The sequence below is a fragment of the Carettochelys insculpta genome, chromosome 11 (assembly GCF_033958435.1).
Source record: "Carettochelys insculpta isolate YL-2023 chromosome 11, ASM3395843v1, whole genome shotgun sequence".
Classification (NCBI taxonomy): Eukaryota; Metazoa; Chordata; order Testudines; family Carettochelyidae; genus Carettochelys; species Carettochelys insculpta.
Window position 1 is genome coordinate 17,014,232 of NC_134147.1, and position 27,035 is coordinate 17,041,266.

The 27,035-nt window shown below is 54.4% G+C and overlaps 3 protein-coding genes across 9 annotated transcripts in view; all 3 read left to right on the top strand.

Moving 5' to 3' along the window:
- LOC142019207 (RNA-binding protein 4B) overlaps window positions 1-17,086 on the top strand; it is a 33,193-nt gene extending 16,107 nt beyond the window's left edge. For 2 of the 6 annotated variants that reach the window (XM_075005758.1, XM_075005757.1), the window contains exon 3: window positions 11,978-17,086. In XM_075005758.1, coding sequence (XP_074861859.1) covers window positions 11,978-13,314 — 1,337 coding nt within the window. In that variant the 3' untranslated portion in view covers window positions 13,315-17,086. Of the gene's footprint in view, window positions 1-8,756; window positions 8,855-9,611; window positions 9,716-10,576; window positions 10,628-11,349; window positions 11,444-11,977 lie in introns of those variants that run through there. The other 4 variants (XM_075005760.1, XM_075005762.1, XM_075005765.1 and 1 more) reach the window with 4 other exon arrangements.
- A 275-nt stretch (window positions 17,087-17,361) lies between these two features.
- On the top strand, window positions 17,362-20,342 carry ZNRD2 (zinc ribbon domain containing 2). 2 transcript variants are annotated; one of them, XM_075005377.1, is made up of 4 exons: window positions 17,362-17,379; window positions 18,123-18,274; window positions 18,963-19,047; window positions 19,811-20,342. In XM_075005377.1, exons 2-4 carry the CDS (start codon window positions 18,215-18,217, stop codon window positions 20,188-20,190), a joined length of 525 nt encoding a protein of 174 aa, XP_074861478.1. In that variant the 5' UTR covers window positions 17,362-17,379; window positions 18,123-18,214; the 3' UTR covers window positions 20,191-20,342. The 2 variants fall into 2 exon arrangements, with proteins under 2 accessions (XP_074861478.1, XP_074861477.1); XM_075005376.1 differs by lacking the exon at window positions 17,362-17,379 and adding an exon at window positions 17,599-17,723.
- Window positions 20,343-22,559: 2,217 nt separating this feature from the next.
- FAM89B (family with sequence similarity 89 member B) lies at window positions 22,560-26,777 on the top strand. The gene is made up of 2 exons (XM_075005215.1): window positions 22,560-23,483; window positions 26,013-26,777. Exons 1-2 carry the CDS (start codon window positions 23,229-23,231, stop codon window positions 26,295-26,297), a joined length of 540 nt encoding a protein of 179 aa, XP_074861316.1. The 5' UTR covers window positions 22,560-23,228; the 3' UTR covers window positions 26,298-26,777.
- The last annotated feature ends 258 nt before the right edge of the window (window positions 26,778-27,035 follow it).

A 27,035-nucleotide genomic window follows, 5' to 3' on the forward strand; every position in this document is an offset into this window, starting at 1 on the left:
TAATGCCACTTTGCGCATCTGTTAGACACTGGTAGGCCACTCTTACAATAGTGTCTGAACATCTCATTAGCTTTTAGTATAGTTATCATTACGCCCCTGCCAGGCAGCACTCTTGTCCCCATGTTACAGCAGAAGGAGCTGAGGGATAGTGAGATTAACTCAGTTTACCCAAGGTGCATTTGGGGTGGGGCAGAGAATGGAATATAGGCCCGAGCCATTGGACCACCTTCCTGAAGCAGGGGCTGTCCACTTTTGAAATTGTTTGGTTCTGATCATTTCATACATTAAGCCTTAAGGTTGGGTGCCTTTCTATAGGATAGTAATCGAGAGGTAGCCATGTTGGTCTGTACTCCAACAAAACAAAGCAGCAGAAATGTAGCACTTTAAGGACTAACAAAGTGATTTATTTGGTGATGAACTTTCGTGGGACAGACCCACTTCTTCACGTCAATTTCATTTCCAATACAGACTGACATTTATAAGTACAGAGGACAAAAAAATTGCAATAAAAACTGACAAATCCAATAGGATTGAAGGAAGGGGACTGGGGGGTTAATTGTCCTGTCTGAGATAATTGCAAATGTCAAAGGAAGGGAAGCAGTCCTTATAATGTGTGAGGTAATTGATGTCTCTGTTCATACTACATGATAATGTGTCAAATCTGAATATGAACTCTTAACTCACAAATCTCTCCCTCTAATTTGTTATTAAATTCTTTTTGTTCCAGGACACACATTCTCAGGTCTTTAACAGACTGGCCCACTCCATTGAAGTGTTCACTGACCGACTTATGTGTATTGAGTTTCTTGATGTCTGCTTTGTTTCCATTTATTCTTTGGCGAAGGTTTTGCCCAGTCTGTCCAATGTACATAGTGGGAGGGCATTGTTGGCACATAATAACATATATAATGTTGCTGGAAGTGCACAAGAATGTACCTTTGATCTTTTAACTAAGATGGTTAGGTCCAGTGATGGTATCCCCAGAATAAATATGTGGACAAAGTTGGCAGCAGGTTTTGTTGCACAGAAAAGTTCCAAGATTAGTATTACTGAGGTGTAGCCTGTGATTGCCGATGAGAATCTTTCTCGGATTAGGAGGTTGTCCATAGGAAAGGACAGGCCTGTCGCCTACAGCCTTCTGGAGTTTAGTATCCTGATCCAGAATAGGTTGCAGATTTTTAATGATGTGTTGCAGGGGTTTGAGTTGGGGGCTGTAGGTGATGACAAGTGGTGTTCTGCTGTTGATCTTCTTGGGCCTGTCTTTTAAATAGCTGGTTTCTGGGTATTCGTCTGGCCCTGACAATTTGTTTTTGTACTTCTCACAATGGGTTGTTCAGAGACCGAAAACTACAAGACCTCTGCCAAGCATTTATAAAATTGAATTACCCAGCGTGAGAAGTACAAAAACAAATTGTCAGGGCTAGATGAATACCCAGAAACCAGCTATTTAGAGAGAGGCCCAAGAAGATCAACAACAGAACACCACTTGTCATCACCTGTAGCCCCAACTCAAACCCTGTAACACATCGTTAAAAATCTACAACCTATTCTGGATCAGGATGCTACACTCCAGAAGGCTGTAGGCGACAGGCCTGTCCTTTCCTATAAACAACCTCCTAACCTGAGAGATTCTCACCAGCAATCACAGGCTACACCACAGTAATACTCATCCTGGAACTTTTCCGTGCAACAAACCCTGCTGCCAAATTTGTCCACCTATTTATTCCAGGGATACCATCACTGGACCTAACCATGTTACAAGATCAAAGGCAGATTCTCGTGCACTTCCAGCAGTATTATATATGCTATTATGTGCCAACAATGCCCTCCCACTACATACATTGGACAGACTGGGCAAAACCTTCAAAGAATAAGTGGACACAGAGCAGCCATCAAGAAACTCAATACGCGTATCAGAGAAGTAGCCGTGTTAGTCTGTATCTTCAAAAACAGCAAGAAGTCCTCTGGCACCTAATAGAATAACAGATATTTTGGAGCGTAAGCTTTCCTGGGCAAAGACCCGCTTCATCAGATGTATGAGTGGTGCACATAAGCCGGTCAGTGAACACTTCAGTGGAGCGGGCCATTGTGTTAAAGACCTGAGAGTGTGTGTCCTGGAACAAAAAGAGTTTAACAACAAGTTAGAGGGAGAAATTTGTGAGTTAAAGTTCAAATTCGACACATCATGTGGTATGAACAGAGACATCAACTACCTCATGCTTTACAAGGACTGCTTCCCTTCCTTTGATGCTTGTAATTATCTCAGGCAGGACAATTAACAACCCCTCACCACCTTCCTTCAACCCTATTAGATTTGTCAGTTTTAATTGCATTTTTGGGGGGCCTCTGTACTTACCTCAGTCTGCATTGGAAATGAAGTGGATCTGATGCAGTGGGTCTGTCCCACAAAAGCTCGTCACTGAGTAAATCATTTTGTTAATCTTTAAAGTGCTACATTTTGCTGCCTTTTTTTTTTCTTCTCTCTCTCTAAAGGATGGGCACCTCCCTTCCACCTGAGCGATAGCCTAATCCAGGAATCATTAATGGCGATTGTTGTCCCCATTATAAACTTAAGGATCTGATAGTCCCTTCTGCTCTTAAACTCTGTGGCTACGTCTACGCTACAGTGATCTGTCAACAGACGTTACTGTTGGAAGCAATCTTCCAGCAAAACTTCTGTTGACGGAGAGCGGCTAGACTGCCCCCCAGCTCTCTCAACAGAGGCCAACTGGAAGCTCAGCAAAGAGGGCTGCCGGGTGAACTGGGAAGCCCTATCTGTTGACAGAAGGCTGCCCTCCTGCCGCCCCCATCCCCAGAGAGCCTACGTTGCTTTTTTCATCAACAGAAACTGTCAGTAAAGACGTTTTCCTCGTTGCAGAGAGGCAGAATGCGGTCGGCAGAAGTGCTGAGTTTTGTTGACGGACTGTTGTCTCCAGACAAAATGCATTTTGGCGCCCTGAGCTTTGTCAACAAAACCCTCCAGAGTAGATGTAGCCTCTGCGTTCAACTGACTTTTGAAAGGTGGGACGGGAATATAGGGGGAGTCTCTTCATAGAGATTGAAGAGACTGGAATTGCTCAGCTTTAGAGAGGAGACTGGGAGGGAGCAGTGAAAGGCTACACCCTGGAGAAGTTGATCTTCCGCCCATTTCATGATACAAGAACAAAAGTTACAGGGAAACCGGAAAATGGTAAAAGAAAATACAGCTTCACGCACACACATGCTTTGTCTGAGAACCCTGGGCACAAGATTCGCTAAGGGTGAGAGAAGAATAGAGTCTGAAAAGGGATCAGGTGCTTACGGGAGTCCTGGGAATACAGTGAAGAATAAATAAGAGCTGGTGACTGGCTCTAAGTCTGCCTTTTAGAGCATAAGCTGATCTTGAGCTAAGGGCAGAAAGTCACCAGTGATCTCTATTTTGCTTCCACTGGGGAGTCCATGTACCTTCCTCTGGAGCAGCTGGTAGAAATGGGATACTGGGCTTGACGGGCTCACAGGTCTGCTCCATGGTGGCAATTCCCATGGGGCTGAAATGCAGAGAAGGGGTTACAATACTCAGGAGAGCTGCCCCAGGGAAAGGAAGGTTGTGGAGCTCAAATATGATGCAGGCACATGGAGTTAAAGGTGTGAGCTCTGCACCAGTCACTCATGCAAGTGGAAGCTAAGTGTTTAATCTCCTAGACTTGGGATGGCTGGGGAAGTAATTTGGAGAAGTTGCCATTCTCTAATGCTTCTCCCTCACAACTTTCCCATCCTGGGGTCAGAGATGTTTCTGGTGTTATGCTCTAATATTTCTTCCTTCCACTCCATTAAGTGTGTGAAGATCCTGCCAGCCGCCAAGGTCATCACAGTGTGAGTTAGGAATGGAGATTGGCTCCCCTTGAGCGGTGTGCTGGCGATGATGCACACGTCTTTGTGGGAGAGCAGTAATGTCTAACTTTCTGACCTGAGCTCTGGAGCAAGGGAACAGAGGAACCATAAGGTAGCTAGGAGAGCAACAGCCTGTGGTCATGTGTAGTGTGCTAGTGCTGGTCGCACCAACCTTCTTTGCAGACACAACCTCTAGTTTGCAGATTGAGGTGTGCAGCAGCCCAGGGTCCACCTGAGTTTAGGCTGATTTGTGTCGAAGTTCAACAAAGTAGCACAGATGTGGTAGACTTTTCACCTAGTGCTTTCTCACAGTGCTGGGTGGTTGCTACTCTGCCCTCTGTTGCCAAGAGGCCCTCCCAGTGCGAGTCCACCACCCTGGTTGTACTGCTCAGTTCAGTCCTGTGGCCCGTGCAGGACTGTGGGAATTGAGTGCATTTGGCTCCCAGGTGATGGTGCAAAATCACCCATAACGTGCAGCAGTTTGGAGCAGTACTGGGATATTGGTCTGTAGGCAGCAGCACTGCAGTATAAGCCCAGATTCTGGCAGCAGTATCTGGATTCATGACTGTAGCAGAATCTCAACTTCCATTTATAGACCCTTGGACAGATACAAAAGCTGCATCGGCGTCCCATCTGCAGAACGGGCGTGGCAATATCCAGATTTGCAGGGCTTTCTCCATTTGAAATACAAAATTAATTTCCAGCCCTTGTGACTGGGGAGAAATGACTGAACGTGTTATCTGCTGCAGCAGCACCTGCCTGAGTCTGGAGGGAGCCTGATCCAGTTACTCCAAGGGGGGGCATGCTGGGATGTTTGCCTGAGGCTATGGGTCCATGAGTACTTTCGTTGCTCCAGGGGGTGGAAAAAAATCCCCATCTGAGTGACATAATCTACACCGAGCGTGGAGAGTGCTGGGTGGGCGCTGACATACCTACCACCGCTCACTGGGGATTAATTATGTGCTCTTTTCTGCATAGAGTGGCTACGTGGGAGACCTTAGAGCAGTGCTGCTATAAGATCATTTGTGTAGACATGTAGAGATCTTGAGATAATTCCCTGAGGGATTTGCTCTGGGTCTAATCGAGGGGTGGGAAACCTATGGCCCATGGGCCAGATCCAGCCCCTGGCTTGCTTTGACCAAGCCTATAATGCTTGGGATTTGCCCGCTCCCCCAGCTGCAGGCACCCTAATCCCCTGCACCTCATCCCCCTCCCTCCAGATTCACCCATTCAGCTCCTGCCTCGCTTCCAGACCCTGCACCTTTGCCTCACTTCTCACCCTCCCACCCTGACCCCCACACCACCCTGCTCCTGCACTTCTTCTCCCACCAGGACCGCCCCCCATGCTGTGGCTGCGTCCCCATTCCCAGCCCCACTTCCTAGCTTGCTTCTGAACCCTACTGCTTGACCAGACTCTTCACCCCTGCCTGCTCCACAGCGGTCCCCCTCCACACAGTGCAGCCCTCATTTTTTTCCATCCATGGGTGCAATGCATTTTATTTGCATGTGCCGATGTGCACCACCAGTAGAAACACATCCTGCCTGCTGAGGGCGGCTGTGACGCTCTGCTAATCAGCTGGGCGGCACATGAATCTCTCCTGGGAGGCCGTCCAAGCGCTCAGCGTACAGGGAACACTGCCCTCGACTGATTTTTCTGTGGGTCAGCGGCTCCTAAGCCGAAAAAGTTTCCCCATTCCTAGTCTAATCAATCCGGTGAAACTGCTCTCAGCAGGGGATGGTGCCCTGTGCATCTCAGGTGGGGGTTGATTGTTGGCCTGCCCCAGAAGGGGTCTCTGTGGGGTGAGCTCCTCCATTCAGGCAGGGGACAAGTGCTAAGGGGGCTCTGCCACTGACAAGCCAAGTGGGGATGGGGCCATGGTGCAGTGGCAAGGCCCCAGGCACAGCTGTGGGGAGCCTCCCCCAACCACCTGTCCCTGAGATGCCCCCCAATAGCACTGCCCTAAACACCAATCGCCTTCCCTGGAGCCCTGCCCCAAGCTCCCCCCAGCTGCTGTCCCTGCTGCAGGCAGCTTGCTAGATATCAGAATCACAAAACACTAGAACTGGAAAGGGACCTCAAGAGGTCATTGAGTCCAGTTCCCTGCCTTCTTGGCAGGACCAAACACCATCTAGCTCAGTGGTTCCCAAACTTTATGGCATCACATCCCCCTTTTGATTTTTGAGAAACCCTCGCACCCCTGCACTTCTCTGCCATCATCAAACACAACATTCAATTGTAATTTAAAATAAACAAAAACTTGATATAAAAATGTTATTTAAAATTAAAAATAAGCACAAATAGTTTTTCTTGTCCCCTTGCGGGTGCCTGGTGCAATCCCAGCAGGCCAGCCCCTGACCCCTGTGCCAGCCACCAGAGCTGCCCATGCAGCCACTCACCTGCTTCAGACTTGCGCTGCCAGAGCTGCCTGCCCAAGCCTCTCCTCTCCCACAAAGCCAGGCGCTCCCAGCCCCCATCTAACCCCTTCCTCCTTCTCTCCTTTGCAGGAGGTAGCTAGTTCCACGTGGGTCTTCATCGTCTGACTGCTTTTTATAGCGACTGCGCTGGGTCACCCATGTCAAATGGCAGGGGCTGAGAGCCGGAAGCAAAGGCCGGCTCTTTCTTTGGGTGGGAGAAATGATGGTGGGGAGCTGGGTTGCCTCTTGCCTCCCCTGGAATTTCTTCATGCCACCCAGTTTGGGAACCCATGATCTAGATCATCCCCGATAGGTGTCTGTCTAACCTGCTCTTGAATATCTCCAGTGACTGAGATTCCACAACCTCCTAGGTAACTTATTCCAGTGTTTAACCACCCTGACAGTTAGGAATTTTTTCCTGATATCTAATTGAAACCTAGCTTGCTGCAGTTTAAGTCCATTGCTCCTTGTCTTATCCTCAGAGGCCAAGGAGAACAACTTTTCTTCCTCCTCTTTGTAACCCTCTTTGAAGTACTTGAAAACTGCTATTATGGCCTCTCTAATTCTTCTCTTTTCAAAACTAAACAAGCCCAGTTAAAAAAAAGGATTATATATATATACATGCAATGGGAGATACACATCTTCTAGAGCTGCTGGGGACATCAGCTAGTCCAATCCCCTGCCTTCTTGACAAGGCCATGCACCATGCCTCAGCCCACTCCCTAAATAGCCTCCTCAGCAATTGAGCTTACAACCCTGGGTTTAGCAGCTTAATGCTCAAGCCACTGAGCTATTGCCCTTCCTGGCTTGTTCATTCTTCCCTCATAGGTCATCTTCTGTAGACCGTTAATCATTCTTGTTGCTCTTCTCTAGACCTTCTCCAATTGCTCCACATCTTTCTTGAAATGTGGTGCCCAGAACTGGACACAATACTCCACTTGAGGCCTAATGAGCGCTAAAGAGCAGAAGAACAATTTCTTGTGTCTTGCTCACAACACTCCTGTTAATACATCCCAGAATCATGTTTGCTCTTTTGCAGCAGCATCACACTGTTGATTCATATGTAGCTTGTTGTCCACTATGACCCCTAAGTCCCTCTCCGCAATACTCCTTCCTAGACAGTTGCTTCCCATTCTATATGTATGAAGCTGATTGGTCCTTCCTAAGTGGAGTACATTGCGTTTGTCCTTATTAAACTTCATCCCCGTTTACCTCAGACCATTTCTCCAGTTTGTCCAGATCATTCTGAAATATGAGCCTATCCTCCAAAGCAGTTGCAACCCCTCCCAGCTTGGTATCATCTGCAAACTTAATAAGCGTACTCTCTATGTCAATATCTAAATTGTTGATGAAGATATTGAATAGAACTGGTCCCAGAACAGATCCCTGCAGAACCCCACTTGTTTTGCCCTTCTAGAGTGACTGTAAGCCATTAATAACTACTCTTTGAGAATGGTTATCCACCCAGCTATGCACCCACCTTATAGTAGCCCCATCTAAGTTCTATTTGCTTAGTTTATTGATAAGAAGATCATGGGAGACAGTGTCAAATGCTTTATTAAAGTCGAGGTATACCACATCCACTGCCTCACCTTTATGCACAAGACTTGTTAGCCTGTCAAAAAAAAAGCTATCAGATTGGTCTGGCATGATTTGTTCTTTGCAAATCCATGCTGGCTATTACCTATCACCTTATTTTCATGCAGATGTTTGCAGATGAATTCCTTAATTATTTGCTCCATTATCTTTCCTGGCACAGAAGTTAAACTGACTGGTCTGTAGTTTCCTAGGTTGTTCTTTTATCCCTTTTTATAGATGGGCACTCCGTTTGCCCTTTTCCAATCTTCTGGAATCTCTCCCAATTTCCAGACTTTTCAAAGATGATAGCTAAAGGCTCAGAAACCTCTATCCGCTCCCTATGTACTCTAGGATGCATTTCATCAGGATCTGGTGACTTGAAGACATCTAATTTTTCTAAGTAATTTTAAACTTGTTCTTTATGTATTTATCCTCTAAACCTACCCCCTTCCCACTCGCCTACATTATGTTAGGCACTTCTGCATCAGCCTTCTTGGTGAAGACCGGAACACAGAAGTCATTAAGCACCTCTGCCATTTCCAAGTTTCCTGATATTGTTTCTCCCTCCTCCCTGAGTGGTGGGCCTACCCTGTCCTCGGTCTTCCTCTGGCTTCTGAAATATTTATACAATGGCTCCTTATTACCCTTTGTGTCTCTAATTTGAGCTCCTTCTGTGCCTTGGCCTTTCTAATCTTGCCCCTGCATACGTGCATTGTTTGCTGATATCCATCTTTTGTAATTTCTTCTACTCTCCCTTTTGATTTGGGGATCCTGCAAGATCTCCTGGCTAAGCCTCCCCCACCCCCTAGCAAGGACCTCTCTTGGAGGCGAGCCGCCGTCGTCCCGCCACAGGAACTACATGCCCCGGAGTGCCTTGCGAGAGCCTGGCTATTTCCCAGAGTGCCTTGCCGTGGAAGCCACACAAAGGGGCCAGGCTGCGCTCGCTTCTTAGCTGCTGCCACCGCCGGCAGCCCCCGCCCCGCCGAGCCAGGTGAGTGCCCAGCAGGGCTGGGCCAGTCCTGCCGCAGGCTGCATGGCCCGGAATGGATCCAGCCCGCCACGCACGCGGCGGGGGCAGCTCTGGGCTACCGCGCCTGCCCCCTGCCCTCGGCTGGCAGCTCCCTTTGGGGCTTGCTGCGTCGCCGCTCTGGGCGAGGGACCCCCGGTGCCCGGCCTCGGGCCGGTGGCGGAGACCGCTGCTCCTCACCCCTGACACGCGTCTCAGCCCTGGGCGAGCGTTGTACGAACGCGCCCCGCCGGCGGTCAGCGCCACACAGGGACTCCGGACATTAGCAGCTGGTGTGCCTCACTCCAGAGGTGGCTGCATCGCTGGTCTGGCCGAGGGATGGTGTGTAACCAGCCCCCGCCCCTAAGGCAGCAGCAGCGTTTTGGGGGGTGTCGCGTTTACTGTTCCTGCCAGTGCTCCGAACAGAAAAGGTCAAGTCTGTAGCGCCCTTGGGGGCTGGTTGGTTGTGTGCCCAGGGCTGTGGGAATAGCCGAGGTAATTCCTGGGTGTGGTGCGTGAGAGAATTATTTTTTTGTTGAACCGATTTCCAGAGCCACGTTCTTGAGCTAGTACAGAGTTCTTGGTCTGTCCTTAAGCTCATCTCTCTTACCAGCAGTAATTGGCCCAACAGGAGCAGTTACCTCACCCACCTTGTCAGTGCCCGCAGTGCTCTGAGCGCAAGGGCACTTTCATGCTATGGGGGTGGGTGAAAAAGGGAGTTAATGGGTTGTGCTTAATGCAGGGTCATTGTTGGCGAGATGATGTGGCAGCTGGGAGAAGTACCCTCCCACAAATCAGGAGCTGGGCTGAACCATCCTCTTGAGCAAAGCTCTTCTCATACAGCAGGTACTTGTAGGGACTGATTATGTTCTGGGGGTGGGGGGGAGGCACACCAGTAAATCTAATGAAGGCAGCAGAGGGTAGTGGACTGGGAGCCAGGACTTGTGGTCTCCACTCCCAGGTCTGGACAGGAGTTTAGTCTGGTGGTTAGAACAAGCAGGGGTGGGCAGGAATCCTGGTTTGCTTTCCTACATGTGGGAGATGAATGAGGCCTAGTGGTTAGGGGAAAGGAGGCCGCATGAAAGTCTGAACTTCTGATTTCTATTTCTGGCTGTGCCACTGACCTCGAGCAAGATCCTTCCTCTCTTGGTGTCTTTGTTATCCCACCCCCCTTTTCTGTACACACACTGGTGTTTCTCAGCTTTCCCAGGTCGGTCACCCTTTAAATGAAATCAACACTTGTGATTTCTGTTCTCCTCCCCGCAACATCCCCTCTGCTTCACTGTCAAGTTAAAAGTAAAGTCTGCCACCACTCGCAATAATGCTAACTGTGGATATATAATGCACTGGTAGTTTTGAGGGGTTGACAGAAAATGCTTGACCTCGAAGGGCCAAGCTGCATGTGGGAGGAAGTGTGGTGGGGAAGGGATTGTAATAATACTTGCAATGGTGCAGGGCCCCGAATGGCCTTTTGTAGCCTGCCTGGGCACTGTGAGAAGCTTGGATTTGCTGTGAGCTCTTGGGGAAGGGATTGTCTCACTGTGGGTCCCACAGCCCAGGCTGGCCTCCTCATGGGACGCTCTGCCGTTCTGACTAACTTCAGCAGGGCTGTAGTAGTGTATTTGAGTTCTAATCTCCCGTCTCACTGAGTTCAATGCTTCATAAAGCTCTTTTGTCACACGTACACCTGCCTCTCTGTATCTGCAGCACAACCCAGGGTGGGATGTGGTGTCCTGGAAGACAATAGTCTACTGTAAGGTAGGTAAAAGGGATTGCCTGACATGATTTCAACACCTTCTATAAGAGAGCTGATGTGCCAGGGCACTAGGAACCAAGAGAGATTTGGGGGCTGACTTTTCTATCAGGGATTTTGGTCACAGTGTCCAAAAACTCAAGTAGTCTTGACTGATGTTCCCCAGGCTTCCTTCATTGTGTTTTCAGGGTACCCTCACCTGGTTGTTGGACTAGCGTGCCCAGAATGATGGGTATTCTTGGGGGTTTCTCCCCAGCAGCGGAAGGGGAATGGGACCTAGAAGGTTAGAGCAGTAGAGACTGGGAGGTAGGACTCCGGGGTTCCATCCATGGCTCTGGGAAGGGAGAGGGATCTAGTGGCTAGAGCAGGGGACTGGGAGCTCTGGCTGGGAAGTGGGATCAAATAGGTTAGAGTAGTGGGGGGTCACCAAGTACTAAAACATCACAGGTCTGGCTTAGAAATCATGAGCATCTCCAAAATAATTGGTTGGGGTTTAGCTTTGAAAAACAGAAGTTGCCGCTCTCTTGAGCTGGGCATTTCAGAGAGGCTGTGTGCCAGCCTCGGAAATCCTTTCGTCTCCAGTGCAAGGCATCACGTGCTTTCCTCACTCTCTAATAAATCTCCTGGGGGTTCCTCAATGCTCCTCTGCAGAGCAGGAGCTGGGGCTCAGCCCAGGTAGATGGTCCGTGAAGGGATCTTACTTCTCCCCTCTGCTTGCTGCAAACAGGGTTAAGGGCCCCTGACCCAGATGCAGGTGGAATCAGGGGACGAGTCCACTGCCCTGGACCCTCAGGACTCTGAGGAAATGGAGGACGGAGCAGGTGAGTGACGGGGTCAGTCCGTTCAGAAGCTGCCAGTGAGTGAAGCTTAGTCTACAGAGCTTAAAAGGGCAGGACTGGAGTCTAGTGGGGGAGCATTGGGCTGGGAGCCAGGACTCCTGGGTTCTGTCGCAGCTCTGGGAAGGGAATGTGATCTGAGCTTGGGGTGGGAGCCAAGCTGCCTGGCTTCTTTCCCTAGCTTTGACCTTGGGCCATTCCCTTTGCTTCCTGATGCCTCTGTTTGACCCTGTTCCCTTCTGTCTATTTAGATTGTGAGGTCTTTGGGCCAAGGACTTTCTCTCACGCTGTGTGCGCAGCGCCCGGCGTGGTCAGCATCTGGGATCTGTGTCTGTGCCCTTGCAGCACACGGTGTGACAAGCACCTGTGACCTTGCAGGAGTGCAGGTTGCATAGTGCCCAGTGTGACAGGCCCTTGATCCCTAGCCAGCTGTTATCTCTGCCCTGTTGCCCACCGTCGGTGCCCCAGATTCCTCCCTCCCATTCCAATGCTCACCTGCATTCTGCTCTCTCCCGGCAGACGACAGTGCCACCTGCCTCTCGGAGGAGGATTGCGAGCGGGAAGGCCCTGAGATGGTGCCATCCCACAAGATGAGGCCGGGGGTCTCCAAGGGCGATGTCTCGCCCGGTTCCCCATGGGATGTGGCTGGCCAGAGCCCGGACGTTGGGGCCCAGGTGCTGGATGGCTCTGGTGACCTGGAGCAGGGGCTGGAGGAGCTTGGTGACATCATTGTGCACCGGGTGACGCAGATGGGCGTGAAGCCATGCCGGTATATCGAGGGGGGGCGCAGCTACGAGCTGAGCCCTGGGCTGGCTCGCCGGCTGCTGCAGCTGGACGAGAAGCCCTACGAGTGCCCCGAGTGCGGCAAGAGCTTCAACCAGAGCTCCAACCTGCACCGGCACCAGCGCACACACACCGGCGAGCGCCCCTACCGCTGCCCAGCCTGTGGCAAGGCCTTCAGCCGCCGCTCCAACCTGGCGCAGCACCAGCGCATCCACACCGGCGAGCGCCCCTTCCACTGCGCCGACTGCGGCAAGAGCTTCAGCGAGAGCTCCTACCTCATCCGGCACCAGCGCACCCACACCGGCGAGCGCCCCTACAAGTGCCCAGCCTGCGGCAAGGCCTTCTCCCGCAGCTCCCACCTGGCGCGGCACCAGCGCACCCACACCGGTGAGCGCCCCTACCCCTGCGCCGACTGCGGCAAGCGCTTCGGGCTCAGCTCCGACCTGGCCACGCACCGCCGCACCCACACGGGCGAGAAGCCCTTTCGCTGCACCGACTGCGGCAAGGCCTTCTCCCGCAGCTCCCACCTGGTGCAGCACCAGCGCACCCACACCGGCGAGCGCCCCTACCGCTGCGCCCAGTGCGGCAAGAGCTTCTGCCACGGCTCCAACCTGCTGCAGCACCAGCGCACGCACCGCGGGGAGCGCCCCTACCGGTGCCAGCAGTGCGGCAAGGCCTTCAGCCTCAGCTCCAACCTGATCCGCCACCAGCGTATCCACACCGGCGAACGGCCCTACCGCTGCACCGACTGTGGGCGCAGCTTTGTGCTGAGCTCCGACCTCCTGCAGCACCACCGCGTGCACACGGGTGAGCGCCCCTACCAGTGCCCCGACTGCGGCAAGGCCTTCTCGCGCGCTGCCCACCTGGCCCAGCACCGCCGCACCCACACGGGCGAGCGGCCCTATCACTGCCAGTACTGCGGCAAGAGCTTCAGCCATGGCTCCAACTTCATCAAGCACCAGAGCACCCACCTGCATGGCTGGCAGCCCTGCTGGCCCCTCATGGAGATTGGGGAGGGCCCCCAGGATGTGGGGGCCGGCAAGGAGGTGGAGGAGGGGCAGGCACAGCCTTAGCAGATAGCAGTGCTTGGAGCATGGGACCTGCTACGCACAGGAGAATCCATCATCACCAGCCTCCTAGCCAGATCACTTGGACGCAGCGAGAAACTATTAAACACTACAGAACCCCGCCCTGCATACAGGGGCCCCTCAGCTGGGAATCCTCCTCCAGCCTCATAGCCAGAGGTCCCAGATGCAGCTGAGCCCCTATTCAGTGTCACAGATCCTACTTCTGCTTTAAGAGCTGCATCATGTAGCACCCACAACGTGTCATGCATCAGACTACGCTGCAGTCAGGTTCATAGCCACCTGTCCAACTCCGCCAGCCTGGCAAGTGTCCGGCAACTCAGCCCTGGCTCTAGCGCAGCCTTTTGGGCTTCTTCAAGCTTCCCTGGTTTAGAAGCCAGTTTTTTGTTTGTTTTTTTTGGCCTGATGTGAACACGGTCCCAGCAACCTGCAGATGAGACCAGCCAAGCGGTAATGGTGAGCCTGGCTGTCAGCGAATCCAGCTCCCATCTGGGCCATGGTGCTGAGTCTAGGATGAGGGTCTCTGCTCTGCCAGGGGGAGACTCCAGATAGTGGAGGCCTCAAATCTCTCAAAGGCTGAGTGAAATTCAGCAGCCAGGAGCCACCCTGGGCCACGTCAGACTAGCAATGAAGGCAAATGCTTGCCAGGCTGGGGAAGGATTCTCCAACAGGGCCGCTCCCTCTGGGATGAGGGGAGGAAGGCTCCATCTCACGGGTGCAGCATCCAATCCAAATGTCTCTAAAAGCCATGCTCTGGGTCCAGTAGTAGATTTGGAGCAGGGACAGGAATGTTTGCTGGGGAACCTCCAGATTACATGATATAGGGAGACAAGTGGGGGTCCTTCTCTCCTATTGTCAGCCATGGCATTCCCACATGTGCCCAGGTGTGCAGGGGAAGCCTCCTGTGAAGGGGGCCTTAGAAGCTGGATCCAGGTTTTTCCTTTTGCAACATCTTGCATTTGCCTGGCAGTCTCTTTTCCTCCCCTTGTACCAAAAATCAGCTTGGCTCACGCTCTACCAAGAAAGACACCAGCAAAGCCCAGATGACACCCAAGGGTAGGAGAGATGCTCCCAGATGAAGTACTGCTCGCCTCTGCTCCCACTGGCAGCATCTCCCACCTGTGAGTATGCTATCGGGGGCTGCTGGTTTGAAGTGCACCGAGAGCCAGGCTGGACGCAGGCACTGGGGGTGAGCGTCTGTGCTATGCAGCAGATTGGACAAGTGAGCGTTGTAGTTCTCCAACTTCTGTGCTGGTGCCCCCCCCTTCCCACAACAAGACTGAGTGATCCCCTTCAAAATTCAAAACACTTTTATAAGTTTTAACACTAGGATGATTGATGGAGGCAAAGCAGGGTTTGGGGTGGAGGTTTACAGCTCACAACCCCTCCGTGTAGTAACCTCATGACCCCAAGGGCTACCAGCCCCCATTTGAGAAGCCCTGCTGTAGTCTCGTCTTGTCTGTGTGCTCTTGTCGTAGTCCCTCCTTTATCCCAGTCTGTCCTGCTTCCTATCGCTTGCCCAGCTTGCTGGTATCTCTTGCTAGCACTGTAGCTTCCCCCATGACGAAGAAAACGTTTCCTGCTTTATAACGCTTTAATCACTCCGATCGTCTAGGGCTGCAGTCGCACGGAGCGATCTCTCCAAGCATCGTTCCCCTCATGTCTCAGACACATATTGCAAAGGGACAGGAGAAGTCATTGGCTATATTCTTCCAGTCTGGCTTGGGAAGACATTGAACTTGCTCCCTGGTTGGTGGTGCTCTGCTCACCGGCTGTCGCTGTTCCATAGAGGCATTCTGGAGCATGGGCAGAGGACTGCACAGGAGCAGACTCTGGACTGTCCCTCTGGGGGAGCCCTGGGAAGTCTAGCAGCCAGCTAGACCCAAACCTCATGTCTCAGCACCTCTAGGGTGGGACCCCAGTAAACCATCTCAGAACATTACAGTGCAATAGGTTATTTCCTTAGCTATATGCTGTCCCACACCGTGGGCAGAACCAGGACAAACTCCCTCGCCCTCCTAGCACATCACTGTCGTGTGGTAGAACACAGATCTCAAGCCATGAGACATCACTTCCAGGCTAGCTCTTGAGCAGGGCCCTCCCTTTTGCATAGGAGAATCTTTTGAAGCTGCCAGATGGACTTGGGTGTCCATGAGGTTGTAATGTTACTTCTCTGTAGGGTGTACATGAAACCACCCATGGGACAGCACGTCCAAGCCAGAAGTTGGAAAAATTGGAAAGGGCTGAGGGTAGAGCCTTGAGAATGTTTGGAGCGTGGGGAATCCTGCTTTGAGAAGCTCAGCCCCTTTAACTCTGCAAGACCAAGGGGTGAGTTGGTCCCTGCCTGTCCCTCCTTATGGGGAAAGTTTCTGATGGTCAGTCAGGGGTGTGGGAATCTGCCAGACAGTGGCCCAGCAGGGCAGGGAGCTGCTGCCACACATTAACACTGACACTAAGGGGCAAGTATTGCCCAGGGAGCGGATTCCCCCAGTGGAAGTAGTGACCTACAGAGTGGGAGGGAAGATTCTCTGTTGTTGGGCTCTTTCAGTTCTCACCTGAACTAATATATAAAGTTATATCCTAGACCTGGAAGAGACTTTGAGAGGTCATTGAGTCCAGTCCCCTGCCTTCCCTGACAGTGTTTTGTTTGTTTGTTTTTTAAATAAAGCTAACCTAACCTAGACAGGCCCATTAAACCCACAACTGTGCATTTACAAGGCCAGTGCGCTGGCTGGTGCTCTAACCACTGAGCTATCCCTCCCTCTCTGTAGAAGGAGCGCTTGAGCTCACCCCAAGAGATGACCTGCATGCTGGGCTCCCCACAGGAGCTAACAGATGGATGCTATGCAGGAGGTGGAATTGCTAGACTACAGTAGCCCCCTGAGTTATGGGAGGGTTGTGTTCCTTGGCAACCTCATGTAACTGAAATTTCATGCAAGTTGTGGGGAGTTGGGAACCAGGCGGCAGTCTGGCTCCCAGCTCCCCTGGGCTTGTGGGAGCTGGGAAACTGACCAGTGCTGGTCAGTTTCCTAGCTCCCAGGATGGCAGGGAGCCAGGAAGAAGCTGCCTCACCAGGGCGATCTGTCCTCTGGCTCCCCCAGCTGGGGAGAAGCTGCATGACATGCTGGGGGATCCTGGGGCTGGTGCAGGGAGCTGGCAGAGGAGCTGCACTCCTGCCAGCTGCTGGGAACCACAGGATTTCAACTTGCATCAATGCAAGTTAAGCACAAGTCAAAATCCCGTCTGTTAGGGGTTTACTGTATAATAAAATGGCTTTGGAAGGGGAACGTGATGCCTAAATGCCTGTAGTGATTCTGAAAACTACAGGTTGGGAAGCAAGGGGCAGACAAGGTGGCGGAGCTATCCAGCCCTGCTGTAGGGGCCTGGTACACTGCCAGCCTTGCTGGCTTTGCTGTGCTTTTGTTACCAACCTACCTTGTGAAGACATGACAATGACTTGAAAGCAATGCATGGAAGTTCCCTCTAGGAACCATCTGAACGGGGTCAGAGCAGTTACAAAGGGCACTGTCTGTCACGCAGGAGTAGATTGTGCCATTTTTTAGTGCATCCCCCTGCCATCCCTGTGACCTTTCCTATATGGGTTATGTCCAGTGATTAACATTCTGGTCATGCAAATTGTCCCAGCAGGTTTCAGTGGTACCAACTAGGGCAAATTATTACTCATCAGCAAGCAACTGCAGTCCCTCTTGTGTATGACCCAGGCTCCTGGCATTGGCGTAGAGGCAATTAAAGAATTGCTTTTCTTGGGCTCCCTTGTCTTTCAGCTCCTTCTCATTAAATGAGTGCCCCTGCGTCCCCCGTCCCCCCCCCCCCTTATCACACCCGGGCTGAACCCAGCACGCAGGGCGCAGGGTCGGCAGCTCCGACTGAAGCTACTCCGGAAGATTTTCTCCCACATGCGACAAGTCATTTTCCTAAAATACCCCGTTGAAGCGCCGAGGAATGGCGGCAGCCGTCACCTGGTCAATCCCGGAGGCGACCAGAGCGGGGACCCAGCCCAGCCCCAGCAGGGGTGCCCGAGCCACGGGAACGGTACAGTTGACCCTAGCGGTGGGGGTGGAGGTGCTGTTATCGGGTGCAGGGAACTGGCCCCCTTGGGGGGATCCCGGCAGGCTGGGGTGGAACCCAGGCGTCCCGGCTCCCCGCCCTGCAAGCCGCGGAGCCCGGGCTGGAGGATGTTCCCTGGGGCGGGCGCAGGAGGTGCCCGGAACGCTGAAGCCGCCACTTCCTGTCCTCGTTCGCGAACGTCACTTCCGCCTGCTGCTTTGGGGCCGGGTATTCCGCATGGAGGCGCTTCCGGCCAGAGCGGGAAGGGGCAGGGACGGAAGCGGCGCAGCGCGAGGGCGTCCCGAGCAGCATGGCCCTGAACGCGGCAGGTACCGCCTGGGGGCGGGGCCGGGGATCACAGGCGGGGGCGGCCCCAGCGGTGGGGCTGCGGGAGGGATGCCAGGGACGTGGGGGCTGCGGCTGGTGGGATTCCCCCCAGAAGAGCCGAGCCGAGCCGAGCCGAGCCGAGCCGGGGGCATCTGGCAGCCGAGGAGAGGCGGCAACTCAACGCTCACTTCCATGTCACTGCTCCGGCCCCGCGCAGGCCCTCCCGGGGGCAGTGGCACCAGCCCTTGTAGATGGGTACACGGCTGCAGAGAGGCATCTAAACGTCTCCTGTATCTGGGCCTAGCGGTGGCTGCCTGGCAGTGCTGGGCACAGGGTCCCTGTCCTGAGGGCTTGCACGGACGGCTGTGTGATGGCTCTGCACTCTTCTCATCTCCTCTCAGGCATCGATGATGGGAACTGGGAGCCACCTTCAGAGGCAGAGCTGAAGGTGATCCAGGCTCGCCGGGAGCGCCAGGATAAGATCAGCAGGCTGATGGGCGATTATTTGCTGAAGGGGTACCGGATGCTGGGGGAGTGCTGCGAGGAGTGTGGGGTATGACCAGGAAGGGGCACTGTGGCGTCCTCAGTTACATGTCAGTAGTTCTGCAGGGAGTGGCTGGCTACGTCTCTTCTAGCCTGGGCTGATGCCTGAGTGTTCTGGGATATCCAGTAGGGAGCACGATGAGCCATCCCTGTCATAGGCATGGGCCTGTGTGTCTGATCATGGGGAGGGGGCAATACACTGTAGGCCTGTTGGTCTGATCTGTGAGGCAGGAGGGGAGGGGTATTAGGCTAACTGTGCCTGTGTGTCTGTCTGGGGAAAAAGGGAGGTGTATACTGAACTGAATGGGCCTCATTGGTTCTGGAGAGAGAACTTCCATCACCCAGGGAGAGTTTCCCTCCACAGTGTGGGATCCTGCCCTTCCCATGTGACCCACTCTACACACCTTTTACATTGTGTTCCTCCACAAAGCAGGATAGGGTATAGGGGAAACTGCTCCACCCCAGGGCCATGGATTCTTGTCTCTCCTATGCAACAGGGCACCCAGCTCTGTAGTAGATGGCTTCACACCCTCCCTTCCCTCCATCTCCCTCATCAGAGGCTAGTGGGTGGTTCCACTGTGCCTCCAAGTTAGAGATGGGGACCATCTCTGGAGCCACAGCCTTTCCCCAAGCTGGGACGATTCCCTCTTTCTTTACTGTATCTTGAAGTCCTGCACTGGGCTGTCTCTTGCTTACAGACCATCTTACTCCAAGACAAGCAGAGGAAACTTTATTGCGTGGCCTGCCAGGAGCTCAACTCTGACATTGACAAGGATAACCCGGGTATGGCCCTTCCCAGCATCAGGCTGTCTGGCAGGGGGGCATGGAGTAGCTTGGGAATAATGTGACTGGCTGGCTCAGTGGCCAAGGATGAGATGTGTCAATTCTGGGACTTTGACAATTTCACCAGGTCCCAGGCTCCCCCCTGCCCAAGCACCAATGGCATTCCAGTGCTCTCTGCCCCAAGCACCAGCAGGTGTTCTGGAGCCATCGCAGAATGGGCAGACACCCAGAGCCCCCTCCAGAACCTTAGTTCTCCCCCCAGAGTTCTCCAGAACACCCACGGTTTAATCAGGAGTACGTAGCATAAGTCATGGACAGTTATAGTGCTAGGAATGTGTGATGTCCATGACATGTCCATGGTTTTTTACTAAAAATACCCATAACTAAATCTTAGCCTTAAACATGGCACATCAGCTCTGCTGTGGTGCTGGGCACTTCATAGACCTGCCTGGGCTCTGTCAGACTGGGCACTGCACAGGCCCACAAAGAGAGACGGTCCCTGCCCCAAAGAGCTGGCCGTCTGAGCAGACACAGGATGGGGGAGAACGGGCATCAAGCAAGGAGGGGACTTACCTAAGGTCTGTGGCAGTTCTGAGAACGGAACCCAGACATCCCGGCTCTCAGGGCTGTGCTCCATCACGTGCCCTCCCTCAGTTCAACTGTGGGGTTGTGGCTGCATCCCACGTTGCACGCTGCTGACCCAGGAGGCAGCTCTGGAACTGGCAGTCCTGACCCCATCTGTTCTCTCTCTTTCACCCTCCAGCGCTGAATGCCCAGGCTGCCCTGTCCCAGGTCCGTGAGCACCAGCTAGCCTCCACTGCAGAGGAGGCCTCACCCCTTGGGTACCTCCCAGCCACTCACCAACAGCCCCATGTGCCACGCCCAGAACACTGTGAGGGGGCGGCCTCAGGACTCCGAGCTGCTGCCACTGCGGCTGCCATACCACAAGCCCGGCCTGCCCCGCGGCCTGCCCCGCCTCCCAGCGCCCTGGCTGCAGCAGAGGATGCTGTCCTCCAGAAACTGAGCTGGGCCAGCCAGGAGCTCCAGCACAGTGCCTCCATTGAGCTCAGCCTCCAGCTGTGCAGCCTCATCCGCTCCTGTGCTGAGTCCTTGAAATGTCTCAAGGAGCTGACCCCTCAGTGAGTGTCCCAGGCCAACCCTGGCCTCAACGGAGCAGTGAGCAGGCCCCAGAAAATGAGGACCTCCCCCCCAGAGACACTGTTTCACCTGCCCACTTCAGCTGGAGAATGATCTGATTCTTTGTCTGCAGCTCTGATAAAAACTCCAAAATCTTGTGCAAGACTCAATCTGATCATTTGGGGTTGGGGTGACCCAAAGCCTCCAGTCTGCAGGGGTGCTGGGCTGGATCTGACCTCCAGTGGGGATCCTGAGCTGGATGGGCCATGGATCTGATCTGGGACCTGAGGAAGTGATGCAAGGTGGGAGGACCAGATGGGGCCAGCCCAGTTTTTTGTTCCATTGTCTTGCGGTCTCACCTGGGTAGCTGTGGCAGGAGCCATGGAGCAGGCATCTGCCAGGCTGTAGGCCTAGAGACAACAGCTATGCAGCTGGAATCCTGCTGAGCTGGGCTTCTTGCCTGTCCACCCCCAACATTCCTGATTAGCTGGATGCTTTGGGGGTGGGGTAAAGGATTCCTGAGTGCAGCACAGGCAATGAATGCCTGACTCCAGTGTCCCAGTGCACCGCGAGGGGTGGTTGTAGTGCCATGGGGGCTCAGCAGGGGGCAGTCTCCAGCTGTAGCCAGTACTGGTCCCAGTGCTCTAACAGGGGGATGCTTTGCAGCAGGGAGTGGGGAAGGCGCTCAGAGGGATGATCTCCCCTCTTGTCAGTGATCACTAAATATCCCCCTGGACTTTCACCTGCAGTCACAACATGCACCTCCAATTCCTTAAGTTCTTCCTTGCCCGGAAATCCTCCTCCTCCTGGTGGTGCTTTTCAGCAGTGAATGAGGTGGCTGCTTCTCACTGCTGAGTGAGGGACCCCTGTATAAACATCCTTTCCACCCCAGCCCAGAATCAGCCACATCAGAGCACCAAGGAAGTGACCCCCATATAAACAGTCCCCACCCCAGAGGCTGCTGCATCTCAGTGTTGGGCAGAAGGAATTGCAGGTCAGGCTGTTGTCATGCCCAGTGTGTAACCCCCAGGGCAGACATCTTGCTCAGTGGCCTGAGATGTGGAGGTTGAAACTGACTGTGAAATTATCCAGCCCAACCTCACGGTAAAATGTGAACACACCGTTTAAAAGGGTTTTTTTCTCTGCTTTTTGTGGTTCTGCAGTGCAGTGTGATTCCCAGAGCAGTTGCTCTGTCGGACTACCAGCTTCATTTTGAATTGTTTGGTGATTCACCCTTACATATACGTACCCCCTCTCCCAGCCCCCCAACCCTCAGCGCAGCCCAGCGTGGAAGGGGTGAGAGGGAGCGTGAGCCTGCTCTGCAGAATACCTAGAATGGTTTGCTCCCCCAGCCCTATTGCCAGACCTCACACACGTGACATGCAAGCTTAGGGTTGAGTAGTGCATTCTTCAAAATGGCATCCCCTGTCCCAGACCCATTAAGCGTCCCATTTTGTCTCAGTCGTGCATGGGGAACAAGCCTCACAAAACAGAGGACTTCCAAGTTTAGTGCCGGGTGAGTACCCCCCTCCTCCTGCACCGCAGGCTGGTCTTGGCTCAGGGCTCTGCTCCAGCAGGTGCTGCCTGGTACCTAGAAACACAGCTGCCACTCAGCTTTGTTGGAGAGCACCCCCCTCCCAGCTGGGCTGGGCCCAGACCTCCAGCGAGAGCCGCACAGCCACTGTTGTCATGGGTGCTGCTCAGGCTGAGACAGGAGGAGACACCGGGCGACAGCCCCGCTGGCCAGGAGGTCAGGGCCCAAACAGCTGGGGGAAGCGTTCCATTGCTAGGTGAGGTGAGAAACAGGGACCAAGCGGCCTCAGCCGTGGTCATGGGGAGGTCAGCGAGAGCTGGGGACAGAACCCAGGAGTCCTGCTGCACCGGCGCTCACCCCGCAGCTCCCTCCCAGAGTCGGGAGGAGCCCGGCCGGTCAGGTGCATCTATTGTCTTTGCCGGAGGGGGACTCGGAGCTTAGACGCAGGGCTGCAGCTGCACGGTCCCAACCGGCTAAGCCGGGGGGGTGCAGGCTGGGGCGGGGCGGGACTGTGCGATCTGCCCTCTCCCCCAGCCAGCCCGTTGTTTGTCTCCGGCTAAGCGGCTTTCCCCACTCCCCGGCGTCTGGCCAGGGGCTTAGCATCCCGGGCCGGACTTCTCGGCGGTGGGCCCCACCGAGCCCTGGAGAGAGCCTACGGGAGGCAGGGAAGGGCCTGCTCGCCAGTCGCGTCCCGTCCCCCCCGCGCCCAGCGCGGCAGGCGCCAGGGCCTCGTTTGCCCTCAGGAAGGGTCTCCCCGCGCCCCCCCCCCCGCCCGCTGTTGCAGCTTTAAGCCCGCAGCCACCTCCCCACGGGGGGGGGCAGCGTGCAGAGCGGACAAAGGGAGGGTCCCGCCGCTGTTCTCCGGCCGCCCTTCCCCCGCCGTCCGGCCGTGTGCCGCGGGGGGGGAGATCCGAGCTCCCCCCGCCGCTCCGCCCCGCCCCGCCCCGCCGGCTCCGCAGAGGGCGGTTCGGGCCGGGAGCCCGCAGAACAAAGGGAGCAGCGCACGGCACCGCCTGGGACCGAGCGCGGAGACCAGCCAGCCGGGGAGCCGAGCAGCGCGGATGGCCGCGGGGGCCGCCTGCGCCACGGAGCCGGGGGCCCAGGGCTCGCAGCCGAGCCGCCCCCTGCTCCGGGGTTAGCCGAGCTGCTGGGCGGGAGCTGGAATGACCCGCCCGGCCCTTTCCTAGCGCCCGGCCCGACCTCCTAGGCAGGGCGCTGCAGGGCGGCGGGGGGACACAGGGGCCCAGGCCCCTTCCCGAGGGCGGCGGGGCCCTTCGCAGGGAGCGCTGGCACCTCGGCCGGCCCGTTGGGGCGTAGCTAGCTGGATTCCGGCCGCCCCCCCCAGCGCCCTTGTTAGGGAGCCCTGCCCGTCCCCCCCCCGCACCCGAGCATCAGGCTTTGGATGGGGCCGGGGGGAGCGAGCCTCCTGCACAAGCCGGAGTGGCCTGGCCGCAGCTCCCTGCCATAGGCCGGGCTTGTCTGCCGCGGGGCTCCCCAGCTCCTGCCCAGCATGAATGGCCTCCAGCCCCCCCAGGAGTGCCTGGGGGGCAACGTCTGCGCCATTGAAGGGCTCCCCCCGCTTCCCAAGGGCCTCAGCGGGATCCTCAACTCCAGCGGCGGCTCCTGGCGTGAGATCGAGAAGGTGTACAGCAAGAAGACGCGGATCCAGGACGACCTGAGCAAGTCCCGGGCGGCCTCGGAGAAGCTGCTGCGGAGCAAACCGGCCAACTTGGACTCAGCCCTGGCCATGTTGCGCAAGGAGATGGTAACTGCGCCCCTGCCCCAGCACAGCTTCCCCCACGTGGCATGGTTGGCCTGCCCCTGGCCCAGTTGCCCTGCCCTCCCCGGGTGGGCCTCCCAGGCTTCACTTAGGGGTGGGTAAGCTGGGCTCCGTGGGGCAGCAGGCATTGCGAACCCTGCTTGGGTGCCCCCAGAGCTTGGGTCATCTGCGGGGCTGTGGAATTTCACTGTGTCACCAGCTGCCAAGGTTTCACTGCCAGTCTCATCGTTTTCCATGCGGCTTTCCCTGAGCAGCCCTTGCCCCCAACCCAAAGCTGTCCTGCTCTGGGCGTGTTCAAATACCACAGTGCCTGCTAGTGTGGACGCAGCTATAATGGGATAAAGGGGCTTATCCCAGGATAGCTATTCCTGATTGAGAAGGGGACTAAACAAACCCAGGCTAAGGCAGCTTTGTCCTAGGATAACTTCAGCCACAATAGGTATTGTCTTCCTGCAGCTCCCTGGGTGTAAAATCACACACACACAGATGCCATGCTTGCAACCTGACAAACAACAAAAACAGCAACAGAGAGGGAGCTGTGCTAGTCTATATACTATCAAAACAAAAAAGCAGTCAAGGAGCACTTCAAAGACTGCCCTACGAAAGCTCACCTAATAAATTATTTTGTTAGTCTTTAAAGTATTACCTGACTGCTTTTTTGTTTTGATAACAAAAACAGCTAGTCTAGCCCCACTTTCTGGGAGGAAAAGCTGGAGGATTGTGGCCAAGCTATGCCCTATCAGGCAGAGGGGTAGCTCGGTGGTTTGAGCATAGGCCCCCCCTAAACCAAGGGTTGTGAGCTCAATCCTTGAGGAGGGACTGGGGCAAACAGATGTCAGGGATAGTACTGCCTCCTGCCAAGCGGGCAGGGGACTGGACTAGATGACCCTCTGAGGTCCTTTCCAGCTCTAGGAGGTGTGTGTCTCCAATTATGTACGGAGATCTCTGGGCTCTAAGGTAGCAGCCAAAGAAACAAAACCCCCATTGGTGAGGTAGAGATCTGGCTTACATCTTTTGAACTCCATGGGCTTGGCATGACTGAAAGTTATTGATGCTGGGGCCAAAGGGTCTTTGATTGGTTTTGGGTCCATGTGTGTGTAACTTTGTGTTGGTGTCTGAGTGTATGTAGGTGGAAGGAGTGTATATGACAGCATGTGCATCAGATGCATGTGTTGTATTGTGCTACGTGTGTATATTGTAAGTACCGAGCACGTGGGAAGATAACACAGATGCAGGTTTGTGCATGTGTGTAGCATTGTGTTAGGTCTGGGCACAAGTGCATGTGTTTCTGTGTGAGTGTCCAGGCTGTGCGTAAAGCACGTTGTGTACATATGGGGGGGCAGTCTCTGGCTTGTGTTATACAGGAGGTTAGTTCAGATGATCCAATGGTCCCTTCTGGCCTTGAAATCTGTAAATGTCCATGCAATTAGTGGTATCAATAGTAATCTGAGTTAGAAACGAGGTTGTGAGGGATCTAATGGGAGTTGCCCCATTGAGGACAAGTTAAGGGAGGCCAAGCTGTGTTGACGTAAGCTACCCCTTAGGGACCACAGAGGTACATTGGTAGGAAGCCCCTTGCAGTGATTATGAATAGAAGTGTCAGAGGGGTAGCTGAGTTAGTCTGTATCTTCCGCTTCAGGTCTTTGTCCACAAAAGTTTTGCTCCAAAATATCTGTGAGGCTGTAAGTTGCCACAGGACTTCTTGGCGTTTATGAATAGATGACGACCAAGGGGGAGGCCAAAGAAGTGGAACGTCAGACATATTCAAGGAGGACAGGTCCATCAAAATGCCCATCAGCCAGAATGATCAGGGATGCAACCACACCCTCTGGGTGTCCTTAAAATTCCGACAGCCAGAAGCTGGGACTGGACGACAGGGGGTAGATCACTTGATTGCCCCATTCTGTTCATTCCCTCTGGAGCATTTGGCCTCTCTCGGCAGACAGGACACTGGGCTAGATGGACCTCTGGTCTGACCCAGTATTGCTCTCCTGTTGACATGGGCCAGATGTAAGCAGAACTGAGAGAGATCAGTTTGCGCAACAGGCAGACGTTGATCATGGGGTTTGGGAGAGGAAGTGTACAGACGTCACGGACCCTGAGTGGGGAAGTGGAAGGAAGCAAGAAGAGCAGTAGCATCAAAGAGTCATCGTGGAGCAGGGCCACGCTGCACTGGTCACTGTATGAACCCAGGTCAAAGGGCTTATGGCCTCACTGCCCTGCTGGTGTGAATGAGCACTCTGTTCATAGGCGTGTATGGTGATACCTGAGTGTACACACCTGAGCTCCATGCGTACATGCTGTGGGTGTCTGTATGTCCGAGTGCACACATAAAGCAGGTCTCGTTCCCCCAGACAGGGGCAGTGGAAGTGGGATGGAATGGCAGGCGGTGGAAGTGTGGACCGGGTCATTGGCGAAGTGGCGGAGGTGTGGGATGGGATTGAGGGGCACTGGGGAGCCATGAAGGGGAACAGACCCAACTGTGACAGACCCTCTCGGTCCCTGTCCCCCCAGGTGGGCCTGCGCCAGCTGGACATGTCACTGCTGTGCCAGCTGTGGTCATTGTACGAGTCAATCCAGGAGTACAAGGGGCTCTTCCAGGACATGTCGTCATCCCTGCACTCCGAAGGCTCCTATGCTGCGGAGAACGGCTTCTCTGACGAGGATGATGAGTTTGAGGTGGAGCCGCCGGTTCCTGAGATGCACAAGGAGACCCCGCTGCTGGGCCGGCTCAGCCTGCCTCAGCCCCAGAACTCCCGGGACCAGTGGCTGCAGGACTCCTTCCATATCACCATCTGAGCCCTGGGTCACCGCAGCCTCACCCCCTTTGGGCATAGCACCATGTTGTAGCTGGGAGGTCCTTACAGCACCCCCTGCTGGGAAAGGCCAGGGCTGGAGTAGTCAGGCATTTCCTCGGAAGCCAGCAATCCTGCCCCGCTTCCTACAGTGCCCCCAGCTGGGAGAGGCCAGGGCTAGAATATCTGGGAGTTCCCTCTGCAGTCAGTGTACCTGCCCTGCTCCATATAGTGCCCCGTGTAGCAAGAGGCTGGAGTGGCGCATTTTGCTGCGTTGTGGTGGGTAGGTGGTCAGGATCAGGTTAGCAGTTTCTAGTGCCTCAGCCATGAGCCAAAAATGGCCACTTTTAACGTATTTACAAAATAAAATGTAAAACCATTTGACCCACTAGGGGAGAGGTGAAATGTAATATATACAGCATGCAGGGGGCTTGAACCCCACCGGAGTTGTGGAATAAATCCTCAGAGACGGACTTGGCCTCATATTATTCCACTCCCTAGTGATGGGGTTCGGAACCTGGGAAAATAATTACCACCATTGTGTCAGAACCTCTGGAATTCTAGTTTCATCCTCCCACCTTCCCTGGCCCGCAGGTAACTGACAAGACCAAGAGTCACCTACTCTCTGTTCCAGGGGCCAGCCGGGCCTGTGGGAGGAGAGGGAGATGGAGGACAGATTCAAGCTGCTGGGAGGGTGAAGTGACAAGTGGAGGCGGTGAGGGAGGAGGGCAGCTCAAGGGAG